At 41.2% G+C, this 26,419-nt stretch overlaps 4 protein-coding genes across 13 annotated transcripts; 2 read left to right on the forward strand and 2 right to left on the reverse strand.

Moving 5' to 3' along the window:
* The first annotated feature begins 5,105 nt into the window (after positions 1–5,105).
* Positions 5,106–10,203, forward strand: LOC112289109 (uncharacterized). Of its 9 annotated transcripts, none has more exons than XR_012218517.2 (10): positions 5,106–5,775; positions 6,167–6,391; positions 6,613–6,820; positions 7,008–7,096; positions 7,252–7,391; positions 7,504–8,136; positions 8,259–8,389; positions 8,495–9,155; positions 9,251–9,746; positions 9,909–10,203. XR_012218517.2 is itself a non-coding variant. In XM_090254423.1 (10 exons), exons 3-10 carry the CDS (start codon positions 6,375–6,377, stop codon positions 9,640–9,642), a joined length of 2,271 nt encoding a protein of 756 aa, XP_090110549.1. In that variant the 5' UTR covers positions 5,107–5,775; positions 6,167–6,230; positions 6,362–6,374; the 3' UTR covers positions 9,643–10,203. The 9 variants fall into 9 exon arrangements, 8 of the variants coding, with proteins under 8 accessions (XP_073393359.1, XP_073393358.1, XP_090110549.1 ...); XM_090254423.1 differs by having other exon boundaries at positions 5,107–5,775; positions 6,167–6,230; positions 6,362–6,391; positions 9,251–10,203; XM_073537261.2 differs by having other exon boundaries at positions 5,107–5,775; positions 6,167–6,230; positions 6,362–6,391; positions 6,637–6,820; positions 9,251–10,203.
* Positions 9,661–12,555, reverse strand: LOC112288645 (uncharacterized). Its single transcript, XM_024533058.3, has 8 exons — positions 12,451–12,555; positions 11,982–12,200; positions 11,409–11,493; positions 11,061–11,184; positions 10,690–10,759; positions 10,439–10,513; positions 10,205–10,267; positions 9,661–10,110 (listed from the first exon to the last, which is right to left on the reverse strand). Exons 1-8 carry the CDS (start codon positions 12,484–12,486, stop codon positions 9,697–9,699), a joined length of 1,086 nt encoding a protein of 361 aa, XP_024388826.1. The 5' UTR covers positions 12,487–12,555; the 3' UTR covers positions 9,661–9,696.
* A 388-nt stretch (positions 12,556–12,943) lies between these two features.
* LOC112288646 (mitotic checkpoint protein BUB3.1) lies at positions 12,944–16,889 on the forward strand. Of its 2 annotated transcripts, none has more exons than XM_024533059.3 (9): positions 12,944–13,434; positions 13,731–13,861; positions 14,209–14,291; positions 14,627–14,878; positions 15,030–15,102; positions 15,287–15,367; positions 15,481–15,559; positions 15,760–15,860; positions 16,023–16,889. In XM_024533059.3, the coding sequence occupies exons 1-9, from the start codon at positions 13,312–13,314 to the stop codon at positions 16,096–16,098; spliced, it is 999 nt and encodes a 332-aa protein (XP_024388827.1). In that variant the 5' UTR covers positions 12,944–13,311; the 3' UTR covers positions 16,099–16,889. The 2 variants fall into 2 exon arrangements, with proteins under 2 accessions (XP_024388827.1, XP_024388828.1); XM_024533060.3 differs by having other exon boundaries at positions 13,296–13,434; positions 13,624–13,861; positions 16,023–16,871.
* A 2,760-nt stretch (positions 16,890–19,649) lies between these two features.
* LOC112288644 (microtubule-associated protein 70-3) lies at positions 19,650–24,972 on the reverse strand. Its single transcript, XM_024533057.3, has 11 exons — positions 24,217–24,972; positions 23,450–23,535; positions 23,125–23,190; positions 22,654–22,824; positions 22,330–22,500; positions 21,949–22,104; positions 21,654–21,800; positions 21,455–21,526; positions 20,743–21,369; positions 20,349–20,539; positions 19,650–19,949 (listed from the first exon to the last, which is right to left on the reverse strand). The coding sequence occupies exons 1-11, from the start codon at positions 24,473–24,475 to the stop codon at positions 19,919–19,921; spliced, it is 1,977 nt and encodes a 658-aa protein (XP_024388825.1). The 5' UTR covers positions 24,476–24,972; the 3' UTR covers positions 19,650–19,918.
* Between the last annotated feature and the right edge of the window lie 1,447 nt (positions 24,973–26,419).

Genomic DNA, 26,419 nt, shown 5'->3' on the forward strand with positions numbered 1-26,419 from the left:
CTGCTCGAAGTCTGCCAGAACGACTGACATGCCCAGAAAAAACGAACAGGGCAGGGATGCTCTGATTCCCGAGTGGGGCATGTCAGCAGGTACGCGACCACGTTGCGAGATGAAGATCGTTGCAGCGAAAGGAAAATCTACGTGGCGATGGCTCTCACATCCAGCTCCATGAGCAAGCAAACCAAGGGGTGGGTGATGAATGAAAGCTTGCTCCATCGCAGTGGGTAGTTGCTGGATTGCGTCGCCTGTGGCCTATTCCTGGAGCTCGGCTCATCTGTCATCGCTATTCTTGGTGCGGTGCCTGCATCCACGCCATGTGAGCAAGGTGCCACTAAATGAAAATTCATGAAATTCTTTCTTATTCCCATTTTACAATTTTTATTCTGATTATCATAGATATGGTTTGTAAAAGTTGAAAATATAACAAGATTTTTAAAACTATAAAGTGCTTGTAAGTTTGAATGTACATTGAAATATTGATTATGTATTCACAAACCACCAGCATCAGATAATAATAACAATAATGATAGAATTTTAGTTTTCTAAAATTTAAAAAAATATATATTTCTTAATATAGTTTAATATATTAATCAAAAAATACTTCTAAATATAAACATTTATTTAAAAATAGACTCTTAATTTTTGGTATATAAAAAGTACACAAAAGTTTAGATCATTTTATTCTGATGATTTAGTCACAATCCTAGTTTTTTAAAAGCAATTTCAAAGTATTATTTCTTTAATTTTAAAAATTAATTTAACACATTAAAGTTATTATTATTAATGTAGCTTTTTAAACATATAAATTAATGAATATTTCTCATATTTTCTAATTCTTAATTTTTATATATTTTAAATTTAGTAATGATAAATATTTATTTTATAACTTAAAAACTAAGAGTTCTTTTTTAACTTCTTCTGCATCTTGAATAATTTACTCTAAATTTAAATTGAAGTACATATAAATGGAAATAGATAAATCTTTTTAAATTGGAGAATTATGTGACTCCAATTTTGGAATTTTGTGACATATCCACATTTCATTCAAACTCTCCACATTTTTAAATTGAGATCTTTTCAACAACATCAGATTAACAATCAAACCTATACTTCTGTAGGAGTTTGGAGATATCACATAATGTTTCAAAAGAGTATGTAAATTGTTATTTAGAATTAACAATTTTTGATGAACACACATAATCTTTATGTACAAAAGAGTTTTAAACTACTAAATCACCCCAATGTTTAACAAAGGTTTAAGGTCTTTCATCCCATAATCTGTGAGACTTGTTCTTCCATGCTGCAGGAACAAAGTCACTTCATCTAGGTGATGTTACTGGTACAACAGTTATTATGCCACATTTACTAGAACTATTAGTAACAATATTTTGCAATGTGAAGACATCTAAAGACTTGAGAAAAAGAAACTGGAAGATGGAGCATGCAGATACATGAATTGGAATTAATTGACAAGTTTTGTACCTATGTGAAGGTCTTATGCTAGACACATATCTCACCGAAGGTTAAACCATACAAATGTGATCAACAGTGTTGAATGTTGTGCCCAGATTCAGGGCTTTGAATGAGCAGATGGTTTGTTGTGTGTGGCACTACTGCATCATAACTTAAAATTTACATGCTGAAGTGAAATCATCATAGTGCTGGTAGTTTTGCACTTTTTTTGAAACCATCTCAGGCTTTGTATCAGTTCAGGTATTCAGTGAGCAAGAGAGGTTTGTCACTGGGCATTAACTTTTGACATTGGTGTGGAAATCCAGTTGCAGGCATGGCAATGTCCACATTGATGCAATAATTGAACTATCTGCCCTAGTTCTGCCCTGAATGATCCAGATGGCTTTGTCCTTTGTACTGGCCATGGTCACCAAAGCACTAAATTCTATTAATTTGAGTGAGAGTTCTCAAGTCTACTCAAAAGTACAAGAGAATTGCTGGTATAGAGATTCATATGGCATTGCAGCTCCAAAGTACACTGCAACTAGAGAAAGTTGTATGCTGATTGGAAAGAGGAAGAAGATGGGTTTGAACAAATCTAAGCCCTCTCTGGGAATAAGTGTACAAAAAGAGTGGAAGACTAAAGTATGAATATGTAGGTGAAATGGATCCTTAAAGCATGTGAACCTGGAATTCCAACCTTCATGTTTTACTATGATTTAGGCTCAACCACTTCCAACCTTATTCTCAAGGCATACAGTCTCTTAGTATGAAGTATTTCATCCTTTTTCAATTCCAAACTAAGCAAGGGTCCAAGGTATGATCATGTACTAGCTCCTCATGGAGAACCCTAGTAAAAGATGTGCAACCTATGACTCTATATGTAGCAGAAGAGGTGGCAAATGAATCTCTTTGATAGTCTCCTTCCTTCCCTCTTATTGGAGCTAGTTTTTCAAAGCTTCAAGTGTCACAACTCCACAGAGCATGATTAAGGTGCATTAGAGATGCCAGAAGAGACAATTAATTTTCCTTGGTCCAGGAAGCCATGAAGTAGTTTGGATCAAAACAAGAGGAGACAAACACATGGCATGCTGCCCTTGGTGGCCTCACAAGTCATTAGAGGTGCCCTGCTCTCAAATTATTTTTTCCCAACCAATAGAAGGGAGTGGATAGGATGCTTTTGGTCAGATTGCACCACATTACCAGTAGCTGTGTGGCAAGTTCAAGAAGGCTACCATTATCCTTGTGTTGCAACTCCATATGCAATTCACCTCCTTCCCACCATTTTATATTACACAATGCTCCCAACATTCTACAGTCAACAATAAAAAAAGAGACCATCAAAGATAGCAATGTTTTCTTATGGGTGAGTTACCAAACTGGATTGGGATCCAAATAAACTTCACTGGCTCATCTCAAAGGTACCAATACCATACATGGCATAATCTGCCAAGCTCGGGCAGGAGCTTCTATGTGCAAAACACATCATCTCCAATCTGGTGGTGATAAAATGGCATAACATCCTCCCCAGTAAATTTTGGCTTTGATGGAAGACTATTTGGATGAAGAATCAAGCTAGCAGTGAAGAAGGGCTGCTATGGCTACTATGGCACTACACCAACAGGGTCAATGTGTGGAGAGGATGAATCAGTCACTCTATTTCACTTGCCCCACTTGCCCAAGGCAATCTAACAAATCTATATTACATTGCTTTTGGGAGTGCAATTTTGCCCAATGCATATGGCAATGTGGAATTTGCATAATCCATGTACAAGTCCACATAGCTGGTGCTTGAGGTCCATGTCAACTGCTTACATGGCATTAAGGTTTTTCTTAATAAGAATGCCATAGAAATTCAAACAATTTAGCCTACTTTGGTTGCATATCCAAACAGTGGTGCTATGGGGCAGTGTAGATGGAGCATAATGATGATATATTTAATAATACCACATGGTACTAAAGTAAACTCTTGCAATGTATATAGCTCAAAAACTTAGACTACAATAGGATAGAGTGGCCTACAATACTAGGAAATCCCCAACAGCAAGTGGTGCCAAATTAGTGCAACATTTCAAAAAGCATTGGTAATATCAAGGCCTCTTTTCCGCAATGGTGGATGGAACTCCCCAGTGGGTACTCTCAGGCCTTACTGCATGGTTTGTATTCCAACCATCATAGAAGTGCTTAATAATTAAGAAGTATGATTCTTGGCTAGAACTTGAGATTTGGTGATGGCCCCCAATTGCCTTCAGTCAGTTTGGTCAATGTCTATATTATCTCTCAAGTTGTGTTAATTGAATGAGTCAATTTTGCCCAAGCCACTTGTGGTTGGGTTGGTTGTATATTATAGTTTCATATGGCAATAATGTTTCTCTTTGTTTGCTATATATATATATATATATATATATTATTTACCAAAAAATAAAATACTTGATAACAACAAATTTTCTTGTTAGATGCAAGTTTTGTATAAAAACCAATTAAAAAATTAATGGCTATTAGTCCATCACATCATCTATATGTAAACTAACTAAAACACTCATAACATATGATTTAATTTTTAGATACTAAGATTGATAAGAAAATATAAGAAGTAATTATTTAATTATATAAGAAGGATTTAAAATAGTGCTACAAATTAGAGATATAAGTAGATAAGAAAAAAAAATATATATATATATATATATAGGATGTTGCTAATACCACCACAATTTTTGCTACTATTACCATAATCCACAACATACCACTCATAACCTTTTTCAATATTATTAATAAGAATAAGTCTTTTTTTATTGATATTGAGAAATAATACTAAAAATATTAATAAGAAAAAATATTAGAATAATAAATTAAAGAAATGTATCAAGAAGATGGCAAATTGTAATAGCAATAGCAAAAATTGTGATCACATTAGCAACAGCTTATTTATATATATATATATATATATATATATACATACATATACATCACTTAAAGAAGATTAAGACCAAATATAATTTTTTTATTATCTTATTGTTTAAAAATGTAGTAGAAGATTCTAATACGGCAACATCATCTTTATAAATTATTGTTTAATTAGATGGTCAATTGTACATCTATAGAAAAAAATCAGACTTTTATTAAGCTAGTAAAAGAAGATTGTCAAAAATCAATTGTTAGGATTATAAAAGTAATTAATTGCTATATATTATATACCAACATAACCACAAGTCAATTAAATTACCTAGAGATCTTATTTTTTAAGACTAAATGCACAAAATATAGACAAAAAATTATTTCTATAAGATTTAGATGAAAATACATTTGTAAAGCATTGGCATATATTTCAAAAGAAACTTTAATAATATAATAAAACTTCTAATTATTTATTCTTAATTTTTTTTTTTATCTTAGTGTAGTAGATAGTATTTGATTTTGTAAAAAACATATATTTTTAATAATTAAAAAATTCATGTGCAAGTGATCAAATCTTCTAAGATCCCAAATTAATTTTTAAAATTTCAATAAAAATATCAATTATAACTTGGTGTCTTTTTTAATGTTATTTTTGAAACAATATATTTTTATAGTTATTTTCTCAATATTACTAGAAATTCCCACCTCTATCTAAAATTGTCTAAATTTCATTAACTATATATATTATATGATTTTAAAAAGAAGTAACACTTATTATTTTAAGAAAATATTTTTTATTTTTATTTTTATTTTTTTGATGACATAGATAGGCAACACTTAGTTTTACTATATGGAATGCTTATATAAAGTCAAATCACCTTTAACCTTATGTACCTTAATCTTTTTGTTTTCTAAGAAATGATTATTTACATAAAATTGATCCAATTTGGTAAAATAATTATTTAAATAATTATTCCATGAATTTTGGAGACTATTGTAAAGAATTTATATTTTTTTACATAAAATTTGGTCCTAAATAAATTTCATTAGTTCTCTTCTTTGTTGCACAATTTCTACCATAGGAAGAAGACTTATCTATATTTGTTTCTAACATATACCAATCTCCCCTCAAAATCCATGTGGAGTCCATTGGGATCAAGTTTAGGGATTTGACCATAAACCACTTCTTGATAAAGAATTGGAAGAATGCACCTTGACAATACCCTATTTTCTGCACAAGATACTAGACAAAGTACCCCACAAAACCTGATTATGTATAGAGGAGCCATATACTGCCTAGGTACAATGCTAAGAAACTATTAGTTATTGCAGCATTCAGTAAAGGGCCTTAAAGGGTGTAGTCCTCATGCGGCACTGCTGTGAAGAAATCATAGCGCCCCTTTCAATTGTCTGAAAACCCAACTGGATGTGAGAACCACTTTGGCAGTTCATACAATGGCAATCAGGATTAGGGTTCATTTGTATTTATGAAAACTTGTATTTGTGGAATTTGTTTTACAACATATTGAGTTTCCCAAAATCAGTGTAGGTGGTGACCCAAAATTTTGAGCTCACTCTTTAGCTGTTCTATTCTCTTGTTAGCGAGTTCTGCTAAGAATGTATTCATTATTTTGACTGCGAAATTTTTGAGTAAATTTGAGATCCGTAACATCGAACTGTATTCACATTCTGATTGAAAGGACTGAATCCAATGAAAAAGAAGGCGGCGCCATTGGTTCTGGGGTTACGAAATGCAGTTTTTCTTACAGTCTTCAATTATCATCGCTGAAGTTGCGGATGCGTGTCCTCTGTAATCCAGGTAGAATGCAATGGCTGCAATTACTGCAGGGATGGTAACTGCGAGGCCAGATCCTGCTTTGGAGGTGAGAAGCGAAGAATGGGCCGAAGATGCGAGTACACTTGCTGCTTCAGAAGTTGTAAGCAGAGACTTTGAGAATCAACTTATAATTGGCTTTTCCAAGTTAACTGATGCGTCGGACTTCGTTGCATGCAGCACCGAATTCCAGATGAAGCTCTCTTACATGTGAGTGTTTGTCCCTGACCTAATCATGCTCGCACATGCAATTAATTTAAACGGCAGTTAGTTACAACTCTCAGAGCGAGAATGCTAAGCATTTTCAATTCAAAACGAGACATCAATAAATTCAAACCAGAAGAGATTTCGTTGTGCAAGAATACTGTTGTGATGGGGGACCACAGCACAAAGAATTATTCCGCTGATATTTTGCACTGCTTATACTACAGTCGACACGCTTTGTGTGATGACAGCCGGACGTCCCGTGCTATCATCCAGAAGGAACGAGACATCCGACAGGAAAGAATTGCCCAGCTTAGCAGAGAATTTGAGCAAGTTTTGGACCAGATGCAGCAAGCACATGAGGAAGCTGTTGCCGTTAATAAGCAAAACGAGAGGCTAATGAAGCTCATCACGGAATATATCAGTGATCGTCAGGTTTGTTGATTCCAGGGTCCAACCCTATGATCCTCCTCCTGGAAACACCCCACGATCTAAAATTGGAAACTCTACCGCATGATATCGAATGACTTGCTGCTGCTCTGTGGAATCTAAATAACATACTGCTGTATAATTTCCGCATCTGAGCATCTGGGAGCTAAACTTAACTGCTACATCCACGTAGGAAAACTTATACAAATTCTTGAGTTCTGCATCGACCAATGACTTGTCATTACCTTCATCACCTCGGGCTGTCGAGCTGTCCCTAAGCAGGTGCAAGTTTTCGTATCCTTGTATTCAACCCATGAACATCATCATTTGTACGAATGTTTTTCCATCACTGTGTGGACCAGCGTAGGTCTTAGTGTCCATCGTGGACAAACTTTTTCATAAATCCAAACCATGCAGTTACGTGCATGTTGGGACAGAGAGCCAGAAGAAAACTCGGAGCTGGGCAGTGCTCCACGAAAGAATCCGAAGAAGTCGCGCAGGGTAGACAAGTCTTCCCAGAGATTGAGCGATTGCAATGCTAAAAACAGTGACGTAGCACGTCCTAAAAAACTTCCAGGTTAACTGCCAAGATTGATGATGCGAATTTTAGATGATATGTCAAACTTCGATGGAATGAAATGACCATATTTGGCATACATCTCATCTGAGAACACAACATTCGATTGCAGGTACTGAGAATTCGACGCCATTTCAAATCTCGCCTGCTAGGAGTGACTCATCGTCTGATTCATCGAGCTCCTCCAGATCGGCAAGTGCAACCCCCCGCTTCGGCCTCAAGAGTTCTGAGGCTATCGGGAGGAAATCTCCGCAGTTGGTGCCGAGACTTGACTTGTCTCAGACCATCGCAAACCCAGGAGCAGAGCCAGAAACAGGAGCAGGGATTAAAATAAAAAAATTGGCAAACGTGAGCCATGAGTTTCAACAAAAACCAGCTCAATCCCACATTGACTTAGAGAATCCCAGCCGGCGCACTTCAAGGAGGACCGACAGTGCGCGATTGATCTCAATGACGGATGCCGACGACCACCTTGGAAACAGCGCTGATTCTGCAAGAACTTTGCTCTTGCGGATCAAACGACGGGCGAGAGAGGGCTCCTGTAGTGCTGAAGTCGGTGGATTGGTTAACGAAGTGGGCACTAGCGGTACCAACATCGTGAAAGAATCAACTGAGGTGGAAATGGCTGAAGGTGCACCTGTGATCGAAGAACTACTCCGCCAACCACCAATTCAAGAAATGTTGGAATCGGTAATAATTCAGAACGGAAGTGAAAGTATATCCGCAGCATTCAATTGCAAAGATGGTGAGATCACAAAAGCATTTGAGCTAACCATCATCTTAATACCGCAAGTATTGTGCGCAATATCGTATCATCTAAGCGAACACTAACAGGTTGGATTTCACGAATCTTGTACACAAATGCAGGAGCTCGTGGGACAGCAGTCCCCGAGCTTCGAAGGTCGGTGATCTCTCCCATCGCAAAGATCGATCCGGGCCCGGACATGGTCATCCCATGTACTAACGATCCAGTCAGCGCAGCGGAAGTTTACATGACGGTACAAGATTGTTAATCCTGCGTGCAATCACTGTACTAAACAACGTAAATTTGCGAAGCTTACGACAACTTGCTAAAATGTAAACATTGACGTTTGGAACACCAGAAACAGGAAAAAGTCGATCAAGAAAAATCAGTTGATTTGAACCTTGGAGAAAGGAGGACACAATTGCTGCTCTGGTCAACAGGAGACAAACTATTGACATTACAAACATTGAATAACACCATGTTTTTGTGGGAGGATCACCCAATAGAGTGTAGACACACCTCGCCGTACTCCCAAGAAAATCTTGACCTCATTCTGAGCAGCCTCGATTCCGCCAAGGAGAGTCAGAGGAGACTGTTCGACTACTTAGATAAAATGCAGGGAATCCCTCGGCGTGCCATTTGTTGCAGCGCTGTTAGAGAACTTGTGCGCGCCTATCCTCCAGAGAGATTGGTGCCAACATCGTTCATCAATGAGCATTTCGTCCAGCAGGGGGTGCTTAACGAAAGCTACAGCTCTCCTAGAAATACCACCTTGATGAGTGCTCAAGACTCCGAATCGGCAGAGTTTTGGCAAGCCTTGGTGCATCACGTCTCCAGTGTGGCAGACCATAAAATGGCAGCGGCAGAGCAAAGTGCCAAAGAGTTTGCGGAGGTTCTCGTACATGACATGAGATGTACCAGCATTGTCGGAGACATACACCTTGCACGGTTTGAGCTCCAGACGTTCTTGAAAGGATGCTTTAAACTTGAGCCTGCAACGAGACATCTCACCCCTCAAGGCGAGTACTCCTGTCCTGCTTCCTCGCACATTGAATCCGAGAGGACTTCGATTAGATTTAGTCAATGAAACATTTTTTCGAAATGCCTGAACCAGGTGCCGTACCCATCGCCTCTATGAGCGACCAAGATACTTTTGAGGAGCTGCTACCTATAAGCGATACAGCACGCACTCTCGAGAGCTCGGCACCATCATTGAATGCAGAGACAATTTCTTTCCAGAGCCAAGTCCGAGATATTACAGTAACATCTGAGAATGTTGCGCCTGGTAATAATTCGCCGTTCCCTCTAGTTGTCTCAAGACATCCCAAGAAGTACAGCCAATCCATACTCAACTCTCTCAAGTTTTGGAAACGAAAGCCTCAGCAATCTCCGGCCATTGACATCGACTACTTGACCATGCTTAACATAAACCGAAGTATGAACGATTCAGAGCGCGCCAAAAAGAGATACTCTCCTACGAAGTATGCATTTCATTTACAAACTTGAGAGCAACGACAAATGGGATCATAAGAACTGATGCTGTCTGGACAGAAGTGATTATTAAAATATAAGCCCAAGAGACAACAACTGCTGTGGATCAATGCCCTCGGGTAAAGAATACAGAACTTCCTGCAAATCTTCAGGTAGCCCAGCTCTAATTGTGAGTAACTGTCGTCTAGTTTTAGGATCTTCACTAAAAGATGTGTTAGGGCTCATCCATATTGAGGAATCGGCTGACACACTACTTGTGGACTCAAAATCCTCCAAATCAGAGGCCGAGCTGTACAGGTCTATATCGTCACTACTTTCGCTAGGGTGCTTGGAGGCTGGAGTCCACTTTTCCTGGGACAGATGAAGCGGGTGAGGAAAGGTGAGGCGAGCAGCGTGAAGAAATATCCGACCGGAAAGCATCTTGTGATTCTCCCGGAAAAATCGATTTGTTTTTCCCTTCCCGTGCTTCACATCCCCCACGACCTACAGAAAGCTAGTGTAAGCATGATTCTTAAAAAGTGACTCTGCATTACATTTGAAATTTTATAATAATTGGGCATAAGGTTTTGAATCGCACATGATGAGCACGATGGTTGAGATGCTTGCGAATTTGATGCCATCGACCTGTCTTTATCACGACCTGGATCATCCCACCGTAACCATCCCCTGGTAAGCAACAATTAAAGCCATGCCCAAGCAGACTAAACGCCAACCACGCCACATGTCAACCCAATACATGGCCAGCGACCTCATAATCAGACTTCTTTTCACATAAAATCGAAGAAGTGCATAAATGATAAAAGATAACTACCTTTAATAGAGAACAGCGTGACTCGGGAAGATCAAGAATTTTTTCGCACTGTGAAACTGCTGACTTGGGGGCGCCCTGTTCAAAGACAATTACAATCATTTAAGATCTCAAGAAAAGCGTGTAGTCCAGTATAGCTATGAGTTCTGTACAAACTGGGCTTCAGTACAGCTGATGTAAATGTGCTCGAACCACTGCGTGCATTGCGGGTACTTCTTGGAAAACATTTTAAGTCTTCCGAGGGGCTTCTCTACCTTCTCATCATTCACTGGTTCATCACAAATAAAGAAGTCCGGTGTAGTTCCTCTTGCTAGCACAACATATCTGCAACCACAAGCCCAAGGTCAGCAAGCACTTGACAGGCAAGCTGAAAACGACCGATTCCGATTTGTGCAAATAGTTATTGGCCCTGTCAGACAGATGTCCAACTGCTGACTTGGGGCCAGCTTTCAAAAGGAGCATTCCGAGATTTTCAGTCGCAAGCTAGAGGATTCACGGCAAACATGAGCTTTGAGCGGCTTCCGTCTAACAGGTTTTTCACTAACTGTAAATTTAAAAACTCTTTTGCAACCAGGCGAACATTGATTTGATAAATCTTTGGTACTGGAACATACAAGATGCTCACTCTTTGATGCAAGCGGGATGAGACAAAGAAGCCTGGGCAGCACGAGTCGCAACGGCAGACTTAGAAAATATTATGGCACCACTTGCTGGTCGGTCCAGCCGATGAACAGGACTGACTTTCTGGCCTGCACACCCGACAAACATCCAAGATATATGAAACTCCCTAATGCCATTGTCCAGGCAAGATACTAGCAACTCAACTAGCAAAATTTGACGGTCAGAAGGCTTTGTGATGCACTAGGGTTGCAAAAATCGCACCATGGCCACCAGTTCCTGATGTGTAGGACATGGGTCATGTAAGAGATGATGAATGCAAAGCATTGGGAATAATCTCTAGTTTTTAAAGTACCAGCAGTAAGTTGAGCTTCCACCATGTTCTTCAAGAAAGCATTTCGCTGCTTCTCCAAAGGAGAAGAAGCCTTATTGTTGTGTACCTTCAAGTCGCAACACATCAAACTTCATTAAATTTCAGAAATTGGAAAACTTTGAAGTCAGACCTGTGAACTGAAGCAGCAAAGCAAGCGCAACGATGAGGTATCAGATGCAAACAGTAATGCTGTCAAACTGCATTCATGCAGCCACCTGAGTATGATAGGATCTCTAATGCCTTTGTCTCTAAACAGGTTGTCGTTTTATTTGGAACAGAGGATAGTTGTCAAACTGGCTGTTAACATCATCGATGTAACCATCCTCCCTGAGTCCTGGATCAGATCCAATCATACACTACAGTAGTAGAAAGAAGCTTCTCGGATGATTCCAAACTCTTCACCTTCGAAAACTTTGCCGCATACATAATTTTCTTTCGAACGATAATTGTAACATCCTCTAAAACTCAGAGGAGTTTCCACTAAACCATATCTCTTTAGATAGTATCCAGTTCACGTGCAGGATATTTAAATCAAAAGCCAGGGTGCCTCCTTACAAGTAGAGTGCCGGGTTTCGAGACACCGATGATATACTGATCTTCGTAAAGCCGCTCAATAGTCGGTGGTACCCAAATTTGTTCACAGTCAGTATCACCCGGCACCGATACGTCGTCAAAAAACGGTGCAGCCGCTACATTTGCCGCATGCGGACAACTCGTGTGCACAGCCCTCCATTTTGTAAACGGCGGAGACACGTTCTCAAATTTGATTCCAAGCTGCATAACAACAAAACACCAAATAAACTAAAGCCCTTGACACTTGAGCTGAGAAATTCAACCACAACCAAAGTCTAGGCAGGAGACTCACCCTGAAAATTCACACCCTGCAATTCAAGTCTTCCGTCAAGACCATTATCCCCCGCGATAATCCCATGGCACGCTACAAAACCCAAAACCCTCGAATCTCTATAAAATTCTTGCAAAATCATCATTTCAAGTATGTAAGGACATTAACAAGCGAGTTTACCTGGAGATAAGCAGCGCGCCCCAACATTGCAGCCATTGTCGTCAGAACCGAGCCACTCCACAACCATCAAACGGGCGGTCTCATATTAAACCAGGCATTCTCACTATTGAAGCTCGATAGACCAAACCCTGTTTGATGAGATTGATAAGGAAGGGGATACCGCAACGAATGAAGCACGCTGTAACTCGTTTCATTCGTTATAAATGTTTTCATTCGTTTTACTGTGTTGGAAATTAGCCATGCTACGGTTATTCCATTATTCCATAGCAGAGATCCTTTTTATCCTTTTCTTCTTTTACTTTTACGACTTGGCCTTGTTCAAATCTCCGACCCTCCACTCCACGAACCTCGTCTCTCCAACCCTTCTTTCTCCGAACCTCAATTTTCCGACCCTCAACTCTCCGAGCCTCACCTCTCCGATGGAGTCGCTAGCTGCCGGATGCTGCGCATTTCAAATTCTCAAACCGCTCAGTGATAGCGACCTTGTCGAAGCATTCCCACCGTGACCGTTGTAGACGAACTGCCTTGAGAGGAAGGTCGACATCCCATTTTCGGAACTTGAACGTGCTCGCTTGTGTTTAGCAGTGTAATGCGTCGACCGAGTCGCCTTCAACATAATCTGAGTGAAGATTAGAAAGACCGAGGGATGTTGTAGCACTTCGTAACAGACGTTACACCTGTCGGACGAGGATGTGCGAAATCTCATGAGAATCGCAGAATTCAATTCTTAGATCCTGGCATGAAAGAAGAGACAAACTCTCTTGAAGGAATCCATCTAGTTTAGCAATTAAAAAAGTTTCACAAAGAGAATATTTCTTTTCCCTTCTCTAGTAGCAGTTTTGTAGATTGCAATCTTAACTAATGGGGTCGAGGGGGGACGGCAGCCTTCTGGGGCGGGAGCTATGGCCTCCCCCATCTGATGCGATAACCAAGCTTCGATTCTCTAGCTTTAGCGACCGTCTCCTTGTTTCTTCTTGGGATTCTGTGAGTGCATCTTCTCGCTCCCATGGATTTCCATCGTGCAGCAGTGTTCTTACTGTTGTTTGACCTGTTTTGTCGAATGTAAATTGTGAAGGAACAATTGTGGATGCACTATGTGAGTGCAACCTAGGTTCAGCGGTCCTTACGATGCTATACGGTTGTTTGACTTGGCCATTCTGTATGTTGCCGCAGTGGCTCAACTCGATGTTGGCCGCGTATTTTCGAGTTATTCAATACCTTTGTTGAAGACATGCAACAAACAGGAAAGATGACTCGACATTGGTATTGTTTGAATGCAGAAGTTGAGGTTGTATGATGTCTCTGCCTGTGTGGTTAGGGCAGAATTCAGTAGCAAAGGACCTGTCCTCGACTGTTGCTTCCACAATGACTCTTCTGGTTACAGTGCAGGTGCTGACCACATTCTTTGCAGGTATTTATGACTAAACTATTTCGATTTCCCAGTAATTCTCAGAGAATAATCAGAACTTATCAAATTGTTTGTAGACACATTATTATCTCAACTCTCAACTGGGGGCGATCTGTTGGAAAATTTGTAGCATTTTAGGCTGTTCTTTTCTCTTCTCCCCTTCAATATTCTCATAGGATTTTATGTAATTGATACTCTGGTAGTAGATATATTTCAGTTAATGGTAATGTTGGATAGGTGTTATGGAAGTTCTGCTTTCTAAATATGTAGTATCGTCCTGCTCGGGCCTCTCCGTTCTGGATACATACCAACTCTAATTGCTTGATTATGAATGCTGAATGAATGAGTAGGTATGATTTCAACACTGGTGCAGAGACTTCCCTGGGTTCGCATGACTCTGCTATTACCTGCCTGGACTACTCCAATGTTTCTGGTGAGCAACGCCTATTTCGCCTAGTCTAGTACATGTCTTGTGTGGTGACCCTTAATGATTAGTGTTCTATGTTTTATTGCTTGTGGAACTCCTAGCGTGTTTACCAAGCTTGAGGTCCACTTTACTCATTCAGCCGGAAACTTCTGAATGGAAATAAGAATACTAAAAATTGGAATTGCATACCTCTTCTTGAATTTAAGTGAGGTGCGAGCATATTGCATTGTCTTTCATTTCCCTTCAGTTGAACCATTTAGAAGTTCATTCAAGTATTCTGGTTGTCGTTTTTGATTAATAATGGATGTCTGATAAGCAGCTCCCATGTACATATGTTACAGGCCAGGTCATAAGTGGGAGCTGGGACAAAACGTTACGGTGTTGGGATGCAAGGAGTCGTACTCTTGTTGGAACACACGTACAGCCTGCTCGAGTGACGAGCATGTCTCTTCTTGGAAACAACTTGGTGGTTTCCACCATAGGCCGCCATATTTTGGTATACGATATTCGAAAAATGTCAGAGGCTGAGCAATCAAGTGAAACTCCTCTCAGATTTCAGGCGCGTTCTGTCTGTTGCAATTCTGATGGCACAGGTAAGCTCTTCACAAGCAGTGCGTGCCTGCTATTGAAGACGTAACGCGAGTTATATTTCTTGTCTAAGATTTTCGAATAGTTGAAATTCTTATCCACAGAAGCCGCATTTATGTTAAGCTTATTTTCGAAACGGTGGAGTGGATGTTTCAGGTTTTGCAATTGGATCTATAGATGGCCGCGTCATTATTGATTGGTTCGATCCTTCTCACGCTCAAGCCAAAAAGTAAGGCTTGGATGCATTAAACAGGAATTAACACGCGATTTATTCCTATGCGATCCTAGTCATCTAATATACTTTGCTACTGTTTGAAATTTTACATTATTAGAACTGTGCAGTGCATCATGTTTAAGCGTACAGTTTATGACACTCGAGCAACTTTCATGGAAATCTTATTTTCACGATGCAGGTACCTTTTCAAGTGCCATCCTAAACCCGCAGCTGGGCCAAAAATATTTCATCCTGTTAATGCTCTGGCATTCCATCCGCTGTGAGTATTCCCTTTTAATGGACTGGCATTCATCACACTAGGCATCCCAGCCGTTGCTTCTTGGGCGTTTGCCTAATTTATTATCAATTGTGAACTGAAGTTCTTTTTTCCAGGTATGGATCACTTGCTACTGGTAGCGGCGATCGTCATGTCAACGTCTGGGACGTTCATATCAGGAAACGTTTGTTTCAGGTAAGTGGACATTCTTTTAGTCTATTGGTAAGGTATATCAGTGTGTGAATTTTTTCAGTTGTGCATCCGTTCTGTTAGGGGCACACATATATTGGTCTTCTTCCATTTGTTGAAATGAAGGCGTCCGGGAGTGTCCTTTTTTCTATGATACGTTCAACTCTGACACGGGGGATTCTTTTTTTCGTGCTTTTTGAGTACAGTATTCCAAGTGCCCAAGTTCCATTACTTCTCTGGCTTTTAACAGTGATGGTCATCTTCTGGCTGTGGCATCCAGTTGCACCTTCGAGGAGGGCGAAGAGTCGTAAGCATTTCTCAATTGTTCTCTAGCTCTTTACATTACCCTTAAGCCCCTTAGTTTTTTTCATAATGTTTCAACTGATGGTATGTGGGTAATTATTTGCTCATGTGCCTGAAGACAGGCTCTAATCTAACGTGAAAATATGCTTCGATCATCTTTATCCAGGAATAGTCCCATCAAGATATACGTGAGGAGCGTAAATGATGCAGAGGTAAAACCCATTCGGAGAACCAAACAGTAGCGACGTCGTAGATTACACGGTATGAGCCCTTCTCAATGAGGTGCTCGGACTCCATACACTGACAGATATGAAAGAACATGAACCAGCTACATCCGACCTGCGTGGACAGTCACGAGACGGATGTTCTCGATGCCGTCTCCAACCTCTTGCGTGGATTATCTTCAGCTTCAGTCATGATATGGCTAGGGACTTTGTGGGTCAACTCCTTGTTGGCTTTGTTGGGATCAGGCACGCATGATTGGAGAACGAAGTTGTACTCCTGGCTGGGGACTTCTGCCTCAACAGTAAACAGATCACCAGGGTTATCTTTTATTCACGGCTTCCTTAGAGGATTATTGCCTGGCACATGCCCCTCGTAACAGAGCCTTGTGCGTGTGTGTGTGGTTGCACTATATATATATACATATATATATGGACTGAGAAAAGCGCAACAAATTCATTTGAAATCACATTTTAGACAACCCCGGGATTACAGTGCTTCAGCGTTCAGCCATAGCACATCTCGTATTGAGATCCGCTATGTAGTAAAAGCAGAGAAGAAATGGGCTAAGACAAAAATGGCTCGTCACAAATGGGGTTGTCATTACTCTGAAATTTGAAAATGCCCGCTACAATGGTGTAGGCATTTCAGGAAACTAGCTTCACCTCTCATTCATTGTTTTGAAAGAGTTTTTAGAACCGAGTGAGTCCGTGTAACATAATTCCTTGTGAACAGACTACAGGTCTATGTCCCTTCTATGATGTGCCCCTGACTGTAACCAGTTTTCGCGCAATCCTACTCCACCTCGAAATACCCAGTGCATGGATGTTTACTTCTCTCATGTAGAGCACAACAAAGCTTTGGTTTACCTCAAGAGTCCGAAGTTGTAGTCCCAGTGAGGGAAAGAATGGATTCAAGCAAAAAAAACCGACGGCAAGACCAAGAGAAATGAGGTTCTATACCACTGAATTTTCCTCTTCTTCATGTTCATACGTATTTAGCTGGTAACATCTAAACCAAATCTTGTAATTCTCCGTCAAAAGCAATATTAGACAGCTAAAATCATCCTATAGAACCAACAATTTCCTGACATGAAGGCCTGTAGACTGCACTGAGAGCCGAGATAACATTTCCAACGGACGGATTTAATCGAATTCAGCACGTTCAAACCGTGATTGAGCTAAGGCTACTGGGTACATGGTCAACATGAATTCCACGTAATATATACTGTTACGTTGCAATCCAAGGTCCTTGGAATAAAACAATGCCGATTTGAACTGAATCTACGACTGCGGATGATGAACGTACAATGTAACCAGCTCTAGTAGACAGACGTATATGTCTTTCACTTCGAAGCCGAGGATTCGGATCACGGGAAAACTTGCCAGAAAGCACCGACACACGAGAATACCATGACGCCACTCGCGTGTCCTGTCCCCATCTCCAACATCTCACACAGCAGATGCGCGTTGCTAACGCACGAATAAGCAAACCTAATGACAACGTCAAGTGCGTAACTAGAGACGGAATAGACGTCTGTATCGGCAGACAGCAGCACGAACATATTGAGTGCAGAGAAGCTCAGCCCAAACCCGCAGGATTATCAATTCGAACAACAATCGTGGTGTGTTAGATATTTCACCGGCAGTCGCGGTAGCCCAACAGCGATCTCATTCAAGGGGAATACCTCGGTGTTGCAGCTTGGTTACAATCGTAAAACGCATATACAGTCGATCCTCTGTTACAGCAAACTCTGTAGCTACCATCTATACTCATAATCTCAGACTAAACAATTCTAATGAAGGACCTCATACCCATGTCTAAACAACATCAGCTCAGATTCTTCGTAAGTAAACGACTTCGGGTTCTTTACTGGTTTAGTTCGTCCACAGCATTGTGCGGCGAAGTTGCTGCTGACATCTGTTTAGAGTTTGTTAAACAAGGAGATGCCTGTTTGGCACATTCCAGCTCATGTACCAGTCACTCGTGCTGAATGAACACTAATTGCTCAAAGTATCCAACTGGGAACAGCTTGAGAATCTCGGAAAGACAGTGATGTATGGAAAAAGTAAAAGCGGCATCGACCCTGCAGTCGTTACAGAGCGTACCCACATAATCCACAACGTCGTCATAGTGGACTGCTGTAGATCTTCTGCGACGAAGAAATGGCTTGTCAAATGGTACAAGGCCCGTCTCATGCTATGGTTCAAGTTCTCACACATTGTACGAACCTGGTCGGCCAATAACTCCACAGCAATACTTATCGCATCAACTTAGCCTAATATGGCCGTACTTTTTGTGATAAATAGTTAGGATTTCGTACAAGAGATGGGCCTCCCAGTGAAGAATTTCAACTCAGTAACTTTCACTTTCAAAAGTGTTAAATAAATTGAGAATCTCAAGGTTAACAGTACACTTACTCCGGAAAAAGTGTGACCTTTTTTTTTTGAGTCTCCTGTGTTTCATTATCCTTCTTCTTAGCTTGAAATGATTTGGCATCCAGGTCCGTTTTCCAATTCCAACAACTTTAGTTTCTGGTATGCAGCTACAGCGATACTTGACAAATACTTGATCCTACTAGTACTTATGGATGGATTCCCGCAGGCAGATCATTGTCGTCTTGAATACTGCACTATTTTTACCACAGCGTGTTCGTTTACTATGAATGACTTTTGGTCTGCAAAAGCTTCGCGTTCGGATCAGGGGTGAATAATGTTACGTATTGATGGAGCACTTCTTTATCGACTCTAATCTCCGTCCAGAAAGCATGTTTTTCACAATCATCGTCTCCCTTCTCCATCATGAGCGGCCAGTAGCCAAGTCACTAACAGAAGAGAAAGGTAAAATAATGTACTAGGTTGAAGTTGATTTTTCTCGTCTGATGCTCTCCGATATCATAGCCACCGAAGATGACAGTTACAATTCAGCACTGTAGTGCGATAGTAACCATGAATCCGCACATCAAGCACAGTGCACTTACAATAAAGGATTAGACGAACAATTCTGAATGTGATGGGACTTTTCACTGGTAACCGTCCTAGCGAATAACTGAACGGATCGTTGCAATGGCCTCCCATAGCTGGGCTCATCTGTGCACTACAATCAGTCACTAAGTCCAGAGAGGCTACTTGGGCATGTTGCAAGGACTCCAGCAACTCCGCGTTAATTACACAGCACGTGCTCGCCTTCATGATGAGTGGTCTATTGAATAGACAGAAGCTCTACAGCAAAGTTTATGAACAACAACGCATTCCGCAGCTCAATATACCCTGAGTATTATTGCGAGTTCACAAATAATCCGACTTCCATCCTCATGTCCATCCACAGTATTCTGTACCCAAAGAACTGAATAAAGAGTATTCAATGAGGAGACGACGACGTATATGCAATCACTTTCTCCTGGATATTTTTCCCTGGTATCTGGATCCTATCAGATGTTACCTCGACAATATCTTGAACACATCATTGTCAAACAAATCTTTGATTACCAAGGCCACATCACATTCTCAAGTGAAGTCAACATGTCATCCATAAGAACGAACCATAAACATACAATGACCTTAAGATGAAATGACAAAAGCGAAGACGATCCATGAAAGATTACTAAAATGCCTAATTTATGTTGAAACATAATCTGGGGTATCTTGCTCAAGAATATCATCTCCTATGACGCACGGCACACTCTAATTTCTTCACAGCACAGAGATTCAATCTCGTAAAATCAGGATATATTAATGCTACACATGCAAGAGACCCCATCCCACTATCCATGCCGAGTGCAGAGATGTTTTTCAGCGAACGACGTTCCTTTCAGAGTTACAAGGTCACAAATTGCAGGCATCAGCTCCTGACCATGGGCCTCTCCCCATTTCTGAAAAGACAAGAGCACCAATGTTGTTACTCACACCTTAAGTTGGGAAAAACAGTAACTAAGACAGTAATCAAGATTCTATGGCTACACATCTTCTAGGCGAAGAAGGGCAAAGCTACGTTAAAGAAAGACATCCCAGATAAATACTCTTACACATGACCAAGAATGAGCTTACAACACTGACACACTTTCCTCGCTCGGGGTACCATACTCAGAGTAATAAATTCTATTGTTTTCAGCGACTGACCTAAGATAAGAAAACTTCTGTGACTAACAGGATAAGCTCGCTAGATAACGTGTTTGGAAGCTTGGAAAGAGAACTCCAGAATGTAACAGCCAGCAGAAAAGATTTCCTTGGGGAGAGAGAAGTTCAACAGGTCTGCAAATATTTGAACTCACCTCCCCGACAGCAACTTGGAGGAACTATTTACAGTTCCCGTCCCTGCGCTAAGCCTCCTTGGATTCCGTACTTGATCCTTTTCAGCCCGCAGGGTGGCAACTTCCTTCTCCATTGCTTGGACTTCTCTTCGCAACTTCCTTCCTTCAGCTTCCAAAGCTTTTGATAAAGTATCAACTTTCTTTGAGAGCATCTGAACAGAGACACATTTGAACATGAGATGCAACCGAGAAGACAAAGCACATGTATGTTAGAACAGCAAGCCCGGAAGACACGAAGCAAGCACATTTTTTTCTCAGCAAGTGGTCACCATCAAGGTGTTCAAACCTTCAGATCCACTTCCTTCCTTTGAGTTATGTTGATATGCTAATGAGATATAGTTTGGCCCATACGAACCTCAATAGCATCATCCTTGTCCTTCAGACTTTGATCTTTTTCAAGGCTCGCCTTCCTCAGGTTGACAACCTCTTTCTGGAGAAGGTCGTACAACACACCTGATACTGGATCTTCAACTGAGGTCGCTGAACCTGACTCGGGGGCCGTTGCACCATTCTCAGGCTTGACCGCTCCTACCTGAGACTTGGCTGCCAAAGCCTCAGTTGTAGCTTCTGATTCGGGTTTTGCTTGTTTTATCTCGGACTTCTCCTGCGCAGTTGAAACCTGCTCGGGTTCCGCAGCTACAGGTATTCTCCTACCTGTGCGAAGCTCCTCAAACCCATTCGAAAACGCCTTCAGCCTGGTAGTACCCGCATCAAGTGATCTTCCCCCATCAAATGACTTAGATGTCAACCTGCCATTCGTCGCTCTGAGAAGTGTTTGACTCGCCATAGAAGACCGCAGTTGAGTCACTGCAGAGCGTTGGCGTCTGGAACCATTCGCGAGAAGCTTTGATGCCTCCTCTGATCCAGAAGTCGAACGTCTGGTGGTACTAGAACTTCTCACTTCCTCTGTCCGACGTGGAGTTCCATTTACGGCTGGCTTCAAACTCTCTTCAAGCACCTTCAAACGCATTTGAAATTTTTCCTGCATAGAGCCAGAGAAGACATTTAGCTGAAGTCCATACAAGTGAAAAATATCGCAATATATGAAAACTCATAGATGAACACACCTTTAACTGTGACTCATTCTTTGCAGTCCTCTCGGCTGACACTAGTTTGTCTCGTAGCTGCTGCATCTCCCCCTGTAATCGTAACGACAATGATCAGAAAACTCACAATCAGAAAAGAAAAAAGAAAAAAAGTTGTATTTTACTGCTTACCTCATAATCGATAACATTCAGGAGGTACAGACTGCAAAATCAAACGAACCTGCATAAACCTCCTCTCATCGAGCCACTGCTTGACAGGCATAACCTTGTCATTTGCATCCTTCCACTCATTTGCAACAACAACTGCAACTCTGTTAGCTGTAATTTTCGCCCGCGCCAATTCCCTCTCCAATGTCTTCTTCCCTTCCTGTTTCAAATGTGCGTCATCCAGATAAGACTTAATATAAGCAATAACCATAGCAAAGAATCTTCAAGAAATCATTCAACGCAACGTAATAACTTCTCGCGGCATTCACAAGGAGAATATTTTCAACCCCGAAAACCATAAATTTTACCAATAACTCTTGTGCCTGTCGTTGGTAGTCTCGGGCTGCATTTACAGCAGCTCCGCCGGCAAGCACTGCTTCTTCCAACTCAGCGACGGTGGCACTCAGCTTCTCAATTTCAGCAATTTTCTGACGATGCATCTTGTCCATTATTTTATTCTCTTCCTATCATCATAAATAAAGATAAACAAGAGCGAATAGCGTACAAGTGAGATAATATTTTCAACAGGTAATAGTAAGCTTGCTCTCTGAATGCATCGAGTATGGAAAGGTAAATCTCAGCTACTTGCACTTGGGTTGTGACAACACACCACTTGTCCAGAGAAAAACATAAAATATATGCTACTCAAGTACGAAAACTGCGATATGAGGAGGTTAATAAATGTAAACCTGACAAATTTCAATCTGTTTCATCAGCTCCTGATTCCGATTGAGAAGGTCATCCACTTGTGACGCCTTGGCTTCAGCAGCGTCTATACTCCTCTCTGCCTCAAGAAGCGCAGCCTCTTTGGACTTCGTCAAACGGTCAAGAGCTCTGTTCGTGTCTTGAAGCTTAGCGATCTGGCATAACAGAGTGAGGAACCTTAAAGAGCTTGCCAAAGTATATAAACAGGAAATAGTTGAATGCATACTACAGAGCGTGACCTCCAGCACTGCTATCAACATAACCAATCGATAGCGTCATTTTCGCAGGCTGCGGGAACTGTGACTTACTTCTTGTCGTGCTATTTTCAATTCAGCCTCAAGAGGAGCTAGAATTTCTTCAATGGACGGTAGTTTCTCATCTTTCTGAGCTGCTTGCACACGCCGCAGAGTTAACTCTGCTGCGGACTGAGCAGCCAGAGCTGCTTTCTTTTCATCGTTAAGCTTCTTCAATTCAAGATTCTGCGAAAAGAGAAAAATTACACGTGATGGCGATCGGGAACACAATTGCGTGAGAGGCGGTTCTATTGCTAAGGAGTAACTTCGAGAGGATAGCAACAATGAAAAGCTTTCCAAATGCACATATGACGTTAATGAAATGATCAAAATGGCACATCCATCTTGTCACAATCATATGGTCAATATTAGCCATTCACCATCACGCTCAGGATAAGCAAGAACCAAAATATTGGTAACACCGTCCTGAAACGACACGGCAACAGATCAGAGTAAAAACACAACGGACAAATAAATGGTACCGACCTTACTCTCCAAAAGGTCCTCAGCGGCCTTGAGCTTTTCGTCAACTTTGTCGAGTTCCTCCGCCAACTGCAAGATTCAAGAAGACTTCGAGAATATTGGCATTGACACGTGAAGGCATTTTGTCCCACAACTGACATATTTAAACGGCTCTGGGCAGTATGCACCCTGCGGTCGAGTCCGCCGCAACGATTACGAGTTTCTTTGCAAAGTTCCGTATTACTTCGTCGCTCTTACTAGTAAAGGTAGCGCACAAAAACCTTAACAATACAAGCCTCTGTGTATGACCGAAATGACGTCTATAAAGCAAAACACATACACTACTTACCTCCTCGACAGCTTTCTCCCGTAATCGCTCAGCAAGTTTAAGTGCTTTGCATTCTGCTGTAACTTCAGCTAGTTTCCGATCCTTGTCTAAGCCAAAAAAAAAAAGTGTAAGATAATTGATAAAAAAAACATGTAAGATAATTGATAAAGTGACCATGAAGACTCGAAAACACACAACTTTCCACGTTAAGAATCACTAAATCAAGTCCCTACGGTAAAGACTATCCGGGGCAGTTTGTAAGTACGATGACCTACTCTACATAATCAAGGCGCAAACATGGGGTTGATTGACAACTTGGCTTTCCCACTAACCAACTCTGCTAAAGTAGATCGAGTGCCGAGAGGATAGGGGAGGCATCCCAAAGGCTGTTCGATGTATAACTAGCTACTTCCGTGCATAGCTTAACTATCTCTCCGACGCAGATCAAGTCTTGATAGACTACGACCCCCATCAAGAAGGATGCCACAAGAATTAACGATACTCGCTCAGTTAATAGAAACAACTATCTATATTCGATGCCACAGGAAAGGAACCCGCAGTCATCCGATAGACTGCTCAAAACGGCTCGGACCAAGTTAACTACACTCGATTTCCAGCCTCGGATCATTCCTTAGCGACCCACATTCCTTCCTACTCCAAGATCTTGACTATCAAGAATTCGGATTACTCGCATGAATCTTGGACCAACCGCAAATCTCCCTTCCACGGGGCGAGCCCATGCATGGAAGAGAACCAGAAGCCAATGACAAAACATTAGCTCTTCTTACCCCTAGCTTCGTTTTCAAGGCGGTTCAGCTCCACCTTCACTGGATCGGAGCCGTGCAAAAGGTTCAAAAGATCCTCAGTATCTGGACAAGCACGCACTAAACCCCTGCGGCGAGGCTTGGAGTCCGACCTTGTCAGACCAGCAAATTGAGGAACGTTGCCATACTCCAGTCCCTGTCTGCCATTCCCATAATACCCATCCAAGGAGTCGTTATCCTCCGAAACGCTGCTGTTCAAAGAATCCGCCATTGCCTCCCACATGAACTAACACCTCTCCGCTCACTCCTCCTCCACCTCCCAACTATCCCTTCACTGCTCAGTCACGCCGCACTGTTCATCGATGCTAGAGCCGCAGCTCTTACCAAATTGCATCCCTTCACCACAACGCTACCCCGCTTGCACCTCCACCCTCTCCACAATTGCCCCTACCCCCGGTGGACAAGGTTGCGCTTGCAACGTCATCGCCAACGTCAACAACAACCGCAATCGCATGCCTTCATCCCTCTCCATCCTCTCGACCTCCTTCCTTTTCCACCATCCCCTTTAAGACTCCGTGAAACGGCAAAACGGCAAAACTCCACTGAAAGCCTATGGAATTCCCTCAAAAATCACTCCCAGAAGCAGACTTCAACACACACACCAACGCCTGCAAAATGCCACGGCGTAGAAGCGCACAACACGATCTACAGCAAATGACGCGAGGGCGAGCGAGCGGAGGAAGAAGACGAGAGCTGTTGTGAGTCTGTCTGTCTGAGTGAGCAGAGCATGTCAGGTGAGCGTGTGCAAGCCGGCAAGGGTAGCGGTCACCTTTCCCGGGCTGGGCTGGCCCGGGTTTCCTCAACCCCATTCGGCTCTCTTCGGGATTCCAGGCTACCTGAACTCGATCCAGCCCAAGATCGCGCTCCATGGCCCAGACCCGTCCTTGTCATGTTCCAGCGCGGGTCCTGAGCCGCGGGTGGCGTTCAAACTTGGCACATCCGCCCTTCGAGTCCGGCTTATTAGCTTTTGGCGCCACTTCCAACTTAACTCAAATCTACACTTCTCTGTGGATGATTTTACCGGCATTATTTGGATGTTTCGTCCATATTATCCTTGTATATGGATGTTTCAGGTTTAGGTTTAATGCCTGGATTAATACAAACATTAGTCTGGAACATGAAATTAGCGGTGTGTGATAAATGGATGAGATTGATTCTCGCAGTTCAATGGGGAATCTCTCTGTTTAATTTGGTAGTGGAACTGTGCTATGTTCCTTTGTAGTTAGAGTCCGAATCGAGTTTATTTCAAACTTAACCTAAGGTAAAAGTAACCACAATTAAATGTGGGTTTGTTGCATTATGCGGCCCAATTCAGAACATGTATAACATGTTGGATGTTTTTTATTCTTGTTGTTATTTTTCCTTCCTTTCTAATTGAAGTATTTTTTTATTTTATTTTTATTTTTATTTCTTATTTTTTATGCCGATACTTCACCCCATTCAATGGGTTATCTGAGTAAATAGACCCAAATCTAAAGAGAAAGACTGTGCAATTGACAAAACAATGTTAAAAACAGATTTTTGTCACATTTTGAATGGTTAAAAATATAAAATGGACAAAAATTGTATGTTTTACATTATATACATATATGTGTAATACAGACACATGCCTTACAAGCATGTCAACTATAGTACTTGTTTGCCGAACATTACCTGAATTGAGATTACTAAAGAAACTTGCCCAAAGCTTCTTCAACCAATTGATCTCAACATACAAAAAACCCTCAATCTTTATAATATCCTAACAAGATATCTGGAAAGTAGTTTTGGACTGCCAGATACAGTATCACCTTGATGATGATTGTCAATAAGAATATTGGAATTACAGTTTTGTAAATCATAGCATGATTTATAAACAAAAACATCATCATTATTCTTACTTTTGTTAGTTTAATACATGATTGACAATTTATGTGCTTTACAAAAATATTGGCAAATATTATTTTGAATAAAATAAACAACAGTATTCCAACCATATTTTCAGTTGTGTATTGTTGAATGGTTTGGTTGCAAGAGTTATTAAAATGTAAAAACAAAGAGAGGAATCAATTTTAGCCAGTCCCACTCAGTTCCCAAGATGGATACACAAACCTGAAGACCAAGTTCATGAACATATATAAAAGTATGTGTACATACATATATATATGTGCATGAACATGGGTTTTTA

This window comes from Physcomitrium patens, chromosome 11 (genome assembly GCF_059467195.1).
Source record: "Physcomitrium patens ecotype Gransden chromosome 11, ASM5946719v1, whole genome shotgun sequence".
NCBI classification, from domain to species: Eukaryota; Viridiplantae; Streptophyta; class Bryopsida; order Funariales; family Funariaceae; genus Physcomitrium; species Physcomitrium patens.